Source organism: Podarcis erhardii (genome assembly GCF_964252035.2).
Source record: "Podarcis erhardii genome assembly, chromosome: 13".
Lineage (NCBI taxonomy): Eukaryota > Metazoa > Chordata > Lepidosauria > Squamata > Lacertidae > Podarcis > Podarcis erhardii.
This window is the reverse complement of record NC_138502.1, coordinates 11045635-11053449: the sequence shown is the minus strand read 5'-3', so window position 1 is coordinate 11053449 and position 7815 is coordinate 11045635. Positions and strand designations below refer to the sequence as shown.

The following is a 7815-nucleotide window of genomic DNA, read 5'->3' as shown; positions in this document are numbered from 1 at the left end:
CAGACACAGTTCCCTTTCCAGTCATCAAATTAAAGGTTTAAAAATGAGAAAAGGGAGATGATCCCAGTTTTCAGCCCATCTGCATGTGTGTCTTTTGTAAAACTAAGAGAGGCAAACAAACCCTGAAATATTAGAAAAGGGCGTATTAGACTAACAGGGTTCACCTCATATTGTATATGAATACTGTGAAAGGAATCTACTTTGTCTCTTTTATTCTTCTATTTACTTTTTAGCTTATTTATGGCTCTGCTCCAGTGATGAATGATAGAAGCCCAGGGCTTCCCTTCTACCAGATGGCAGCCTCAGAAGCCCTTCAATATGAGGGAATTCTCTCTTTGCTTCTGCATTTCAGGTGGACGTGGATTGGAGTCATTGCAACAGACAATGACAACGGAGAAAGATTTGTGCAAACCATTTCCCCAATATTTACCAAGAGTGGTGTCTGCTTTGCATTCCTGGAAAGAATCCCCACTTTAAGTTTTATTTCTGAAATTGATGGCATGCTACAACAGGGGACAAGTATAAACCATAAAATTTTTAGCAGCACAGCTAATGTAATAGTTGCCCATGGAGAATCTTATTCCATGGCAACTTTTAGATGGCTTCCATACCTATCAGAACATGATGACATGACATACAATATTAAAAGTAAAGTATGGATAACAACTGCCCAGGTTGAGTTCACTTCATTTGTCATTCAAAGGAACTGGGATGCAGGAATATTCAATGGTGGTATAGCCTTTGAGATTCACTTCAGAAACCCACCAGGATTTCATCAGTATGTTGTGCACAGAAAACCTTCCAGCACAGATGGGGACGGTTTTATCAGGGACTTCTGGCAACAGGCCTTTGGATGTGTATTCCCAGATATCACTTTAGACAAGGTGGAGGGGAATATTTGCACAGGAGAAGAGAAGCTGGAGAACCTTCCTGGATCATTTTTTGAAATGAGCATGACAGGCCACAGTTACAGTATCCTCAATGCTGTCTACGCCATGGCCCATGCTTTACATGCCATGTCCACATCCAGACTCAGGCACAGAGGAATGGCGTACGGACGGAGAGGGAAGAATCAGAATCCGCAGTTTTGGCAGGTAATAGGCTAAATATTCTAAACTTGAAGAGGCCTGTTTTTCCCTCACAAGGGATTGGTTTCCAAAGTGTTGTCAACTTGCTCCATCATCTCAGACATGAAAAAGTGCTTCTATGAAAGAAGTTTGCAGACCACTGATATGTTACTGCATTCAAAGAAAAGAAGCGGCAGTAATGGTCGAGAGAGATGTTCAGCATTATCTCTATCCCATATGCTCCAAGTCCTCCCTCAGATCATGTGATCATACAGCACTGTGGTGTCTCCTGAGATGAAGAGGGATAGAGGAAAAGAGGTGTGCGGTTTGGGAGATAAAGAAAGGTTGTAAAAAAGGGGGAGAGGGAGAGAGAGGGGTGTGGGAAAGAGAAAATTGGTGTTCTCTCCATTCTTTGACCTGAATCCACTGACACTTGACTGAATCACCCCCACCAATTTCTGTCGTTTTTTCATACAGGAAGAAAAAAAAATGCTCCACCCTGCATTAGACTGCAGCCTTTTCGAAACAATTGCCTTTTCTGTTTTCAATCTAGCTCCATCACTTTCTGAGAAGCATCTCATTTAACAATACAGCCGGAGATGTGGTCTTCATCAATCGGAATGGAGAGGTGGTATCTAGCTTAGATATTGTCAATTGGATTATATTCTCCAACCAAAGTTTGCACAGAGTGAGCGTTGGGAGGATAGATCCGCAGACTTCTCGAGACCAATCATTCATCCTTGATGAAGATGCCATAACTTGGCACAGTTGGTTTAATCAGGTAGGACCACATTATTAGATAATTCCAAAGAAATTCAGTATTGCATAAGCAATGATCATTCACCTGCAATGTCTACTCTCTGTCTTTTAAACTGCATGTTCCTGTGTAGAATATGACCAATGCATACAGAGAGCCAGTGTGATGTAGTGGCTAAGAGCAGTAGACTCGTAATCTGGTGAACTGGGTTCCCGTCTCCGCTCCTCCACATGCAGCTGCTGGGTGACCTTGGGCTAGTCACACTTCTCTGAAGCCTCTCAGCCTCACTCACCTCACAGAGTTTTTGTTGTGGGGGAGGAAGGGAAAGGAGAATGTTAGCCGCTTTGAGACTCCTTAGGGTAGTGATAAACACTTCTTCATCCACGCACCAGATTAAGAGCCAAAAGGTTACTGCTAGAGGTCATTCAAGGAATAAAGGCAAATATTTTATTTTGTTATATTTATAATATTTTATAAATATTTCTTAACAACTATAAAATACTGGTTTTTAACTGAGGAAAGAGGATAACACGCAAGATTTTGCCTTTATTGCTAAAAAGTGGGGAACAGCTATGTAATCACAACACCTACACATCCCAGAACAATAGAGGGCGTATGACATCACTTCAAACATTACTACTACAGTGGTACCTCGGGTTAAGTACTTAATTCGTTCTGGAGGTCCGTTCTTAACCTGAAACTGTTCTTAACCTGAAGCACCACTTTAGCTAATGGGGCCTCCTGCTGCTGCCACACCACCGGAGCACAATTTCTGTTCTCATCCTGAAGCAAAGTACTTAACCTGAAGCACTATTTCTGGGTTAGCGGAGTCTGTAACCTGAAGCGTATGTAACCTGAAGTGCATGTAACCCGAGGTACCACTGTACTAAAAAAATAAAACCATTTTACATATTTCTGAAATGCTAACTCAGCTTAGTAACATAGAGAGGGGCCCAGGAACATGAAGATTTCCAAACTCATTTTTCTCTTGCTGATCCTTCTGCTCTTTCATTTACGGAATAGACTCGGCCTCTTTCTGTCTGTACTGAGAGATGTCTTCCGGGATCCAGCAAGAAAGTGAAGGAGGGAAAGCCGCCTTGCTGCTACTATTGCATCCCATGTGCAGAGGGGAAGATTGCAAACCAGGAAGGTAGGAGGAATAAATAGATTAAATAGATCCAGACTCAGCACTAATAATCGAAAGGTGTTGTAAGGATGGCTGAGTTTACTTTTCCAAAGAGATAATCTACTGTGTGTGTTATGCTGCCTATTTCTGATCATTGCCTTTCATATAGTTTAAATACGCTAATCAAATGAGAATGACCATGCCTTCAGAGTAGTTCAACAGTATGTGGTTCAAAGCACTTCTTCTTCTTCTTCTTCTTCTTCTTCTTCTTCTTCTTCTTCGTCGTCGTCGTCGTCGTCGTCTTCTTCGTCTTCTTCGTCGTCTTCGTCTTCTTCGTCTTCTTTGGCAAGACCCACAAACCAGCTCTTGTTAGAATAAAATTCAAACTGACACAGAATCTTTATTTAAGGTTATTGGGCAAAATTTTAGGCCACAACTAAATGTGAGTGGTATTAGCCCTGGAATCCTTTAACCAGGCCCTGGAATCCTTTAACGGAATACCCTTGGTCAATGGAGGGAGAGGAGATGGCTGACTTCCCCTCCCCCACAAATCAATGAGCCAATGCCTACCCGCCAAACCTTACAAAGTTGTGACGATTGCTAAGAGGTAGGCGAAAGCCAAGTGGCCATTGCCAATCTGCCAAATGGAAACATTCCTACCTGGCCCCAGGCCCAAGACAGGTGACCAACCAAAGACAAAGCAAGGCCAGAGGACACATAAAATAAAGGGAGGGTGGGTGGGTGTTCAGCAGTGTGAAGCAGGTGCCTGACAGCCTCATGCTGCAGCTTTTATATCCCCCCACGATCACCCCACAGAAAAGTGATTGGCCAAGAAGTCCGGGTGATCGTGGTGCCACCCTGGCATGATGGCGTTACTCCGTCCACGCCGGGGGGGGGACCAGGTTGGGGGCCTGACCGCAACCAGGAGCACCCTTAAAAATGATCCCACTTCTGCTTCTTCGATTACTCATAGCCGAGTAAGATTGTATTCCATAAGCACAGTTTTAACAATGAGTCCATAAGTGACTGTGGAGGCAAATTCTGGATCCACATGTCCTTCCACAGTGGGGACATTGGTTTCTGGATCAGAGTTGATCATGATGTGGATTTGCCAAGCGTGCCTTTCTCTTTGCACGTTTCTACCTTGCGTCAAGAGCATATCTAGAGGGGGCCTTGCCACTCCTTCTGACTTACACAGGCTGCACCCTGGCTAGTGTGAATAAACATTCAGATGGCAATGGCACTGGCTGTGTCACTTACAGGACCACATAGCTCTGAACCAAATAAATTCAAGAATACGGCAGTAATTAAATATTGAGCATTATACCATATAATGTTTTGACATACTGAGCATTCTCCGACTGTGGTCAGAATATTTGCAGTAACTAGAGTGAAATAAAATTCTGACGTGGAAGCTAATCCTGCAATAAAATTTTAGCAGACCACAAGGAAGCTCCTTTGTTTAAACTGGGATTCAGTATTCATGTTCACACTGTTTGTAATTTGGAGACAACAAAGTGCCTTAAGAGGAAATGGGGTGAGGGAAACAAAGCGTCTCAATTGGATAGGAAATTTAAACTAAATGGAATGTGTGGAATTTGTGCCAAACGTATAAAACTGTTTCAAACCCTTTGTATGACGTTTAGTTGTTTTAGATTAGTTAGGTTAGTTATCCCCAGTTGAACCTTCTGCGCAGAATTAAACATTTTAGACTACAGTGGTACCTGTGGTTACATACTTAATTCGTTCCGGAGGTCCGTTCTTAACCTTAAACTGTTCTTAACCTGAAGCACCACTTTAGCTAATGGGGCCTCCCACTGCCACCACTCCGCAGCCTTGAGATTTCTGTTCTTATCCTAAAGCAACGTTCTTAACCTGAGTTATTATTTTTGGGTTAGCGGAGTCTGTAACCGGAAGCGTGTGTAACCTGAAGCATATGTAACCCGAGGTACCACTGTACATTCCCCCTCTAGGACTCATGTGGTTTAGTGGCATATCCATGACATAGAGAAAGCTTAGACTGCAACAATACCACATTGCATTGCATAAGACAGTATTAAACATGTGCTTTGATTTAAACTACTCTGTAGTTATCATTACTTTCTCAGACAGAAAGTAAACATTTCACTAAACTGAAATCTATGAGCTAATATATTTGTTTTCCCCCAGATATGAATGACTGTAATAAATGCCCAGACAAAGACTATCCAAGCAGGAACCGTGACGCATGTCTGCCCAAGAATATAAGCTTCTTGTCTTATGAAGAACCTTTGGGCATCAGTTTAGCCTGCTTCTCTCTTTTCCTTTCCTCAATCACAGCTCTGGTACTAGGTACATTTTTGAAACACCACAACACACCCATTGTCATTGCAAACAACCGAAACCTCACTTACACTCTCCTCATCTCTCTCCTGCTCTGCTTCCTTTGTGCATTGCTATTCATTGGCCGACCTGACAAGGTGACGTGCCTCCTCCGCCAAACAGCTTTTGGCATCATCTTCTCAACTGCTGTTTCTGGTGTCCTGGCAAAAACCTTCATGGTGGTTTTGGCCTTCATGGCTACAAAACCAGAATCCAGGATGAGGAAATGGGTGGGGAAAGGACTAGGCCACTCCATTCTCCTTTTCTGCTCCATAGTTCAAGCAGGGATATGCACTGTGTGGCTAACAACCTCTCCCCCATACCCAGATGTGGACATGCACTCAATAACTGAAGAAATTATACTAGAATGTAATGAGGGGTCTGTGGCCATGTTTTACTGTGTCCTCATCTACATGAGCTGCCTGGCCACTGTCAGTTTTGCTGTTGCTTTCCTCGCCAGGAAGTTACCAGACAGTTTCAATGAAGCCAAGTTCATCACTTTCAGCATGTTGGTCTTCTGCAGTGTTTGGCTGTCCTTTATTCCCTCCTACCTGAGCACCAAGGGGAAATATATGGTAGCTGTGGAGATCTTCTCCATCTTAGCCTCCAGTGGTGGGTTGCTGGGTTGCATCTTCTTCCCCAAATGTTACATAATCATTCTGAGGCCTGAGCTGAACAATAGGGAACAGCTAATAAGGAAGAAAAAGTAAAGAAATGAGAAACCTGTCATCTTCTTTATTTCGTGTTTTCCTCTGTGTTTACAGTAGAATATTTGGAAATATAAGTTCACCTGCTCCCTTTTATAATTTTTTCTAGACTCCAAATTCCCATAGTTGAAATTTCCTTTGTAAAATTGACTTATTTGCTTTGAGGAAAACAATCATATATTTACACATACATTATTCTGTTGCAGCATGTGTTGACAAGAAGAATTAGAGCAATTCTTGTCAAAATATACATGTAAGTAAATCTGTATCTAGCCTTAATTCTCACAGCTTTGAGTATAATGTGTAACTGTACTATTGCAGGCCATGGAATATTTGAGTATTCATTTATGATCTATTGTTCTGTACTGCTCACAGTCAGATTTCATCATCAACTATCCATACTCAAGATCATAGAAATGTAAGATAATCCTCTTGAGTCAGGCCGATGGCCCATCTTGTACGGCAGCCTGTACTCACACTGACCAACCAAATTCCTGTGGGAAATAGAAATACTTTATTGTCACTGTACCACTTGTTTACAGTGAGATTAAACCTTCAAGCCGTATCCAAAAGCAAATGCATTGTCTCCTCCATTGTTTCCTATGGCATTGAGTTCCATAGATTATCTATGTACTGTGAAATAATTCCCCCCCCCCATTGAATTGGGTTCCCTCCCCCCAAGATTTTGTCTGAATCAGGTCTCCTTGGTGAAATTCAGAGAACTAGATTTCTGCCCTAGTGCTTGGAAAAGATGGCAAGAAAGAACCATGTACAGTTCATTGGGCAGAGCATTCAACAAAGCCACACTAAAAAGTATTATTTTCACCAACACAAGTGATGGATCAGAACAGTATATTCTTAATACAAATATGTATTATATTTGTGGCAAGTATATTATTGGACTTTCCACTGACTGTTGGCATCCTTCAGCCAATGTTTAATGAGCAGATAAAATTGATTAGACCTAACCATGATGAATGGAGAATACAAGTAAACCAGAGCTTAATCAGATTTAAAGTGGAATCAAAGAGGACAGAAACCTCAGGTCCATAATAGACCTCAGCTTTCTAGAATCCAGGCTTAACCTCTGAATTTATTCCTGTTATACAGCTCTTAAGGGCACAAAGCCACTGCTTTCTCTTAGTTTCTACCGTAGACCAGAGCCTACGTTGCCAGTATGTACTCCCTTCGCTGGGAGCAAGGCCCATTAAATCTTAAAACACTTATTTCTGCATAGACATCTGTACTGTTATACAGCAAGATAACTATGCTTGTTAATGAGTATCTGTAAGATTATGCCCCCCCCCTTGCAGAAGGTCCAGGTATTCAAATGGAGATAGGAATGGTAGGAAGTATAACTAATAACAATGATAATGATAGTAATCATTTTGTTATTTATAACCCACCCATCTGCCTGTATTCCCCAGCCACTTTAACACAGTAAAACATATTATTTCTTTTCTTGTTATCTGCTTTCAATCCCCCGAGTGCAGGGATGGGAAGCCTATAGCCCTCCAGATATTGCTAGACTACAGCCCTCATCATTGCTCACCATTTTCCATACTGACTGGGGTTGGTGGGTTTTGGAATCCCTCAACATCTGGAGTGCCACAAATCCCCAACCCCTGCCCTAGTGGAAGTGAAGCAGAATACATATTTTAAAAATAAAATGCAGAAGTTTGCAGAAGAAGCCAGAGACATCAGCATCACTGAATGAAGGTGAACACTGACTTAAAATTCACCCAAAAGGCTGGAAAGTCAGGCTCGGCAACTTTGGGAATCCTGACCCCCTCACCT

At 42.2% G+C, this 7815-nt stretch overlaps 1 protein-coding gene across 1 annotated transcript; it reads left to right on the top strand.

The window, feature by feature from the left end:
• Positions 1-239: 239 nt before the first annotated feature.
• On the top strand, positions 240-6613 carry LOC309326590 (vomeronasal type-2 receptor 26-like). The gene is made up of 4 exons (XM_081835440.1): positions 240-1094; positions 1621-1848; positions 2848-2974; positions 5120-6613. Exons 1-4 carry the CDS (start codon positions 258-260, stop codon positions 6019-6021), a joined length of 2094 nt encoding a protein of 697 aa, XP_081691566.1. The 5' UTR covers positions 240-257; the 3' UTR covers positions 6022-6613.
• The last annotated feature ends 1202 nt before the right edge of the window (positions 6614-7815 follow it).

Coding starts and splice junctions, on each gene's coding strand:
- LOC309326590 (XM_081835440.1), top strand. CDS start 258: ATGAATGATAGAAGCCCAGGGCTTCCCTTCTACCAGATGGCAGCCTCA. Junction 1,849..2,847: donor GGCACAGTTGGTTTAATCAG/GTAGGACCACAT, acceptor TTTACGGAATAG/ACTCGGCCTCTTTCTGTCTG. Junction 2,975..5,119: donor GAAGATTGCAAACCAGGAAG/GTAGGAGGAATA, acceptor GTTTTCCCCCAG/ATATGAATGACTGTAATAAA.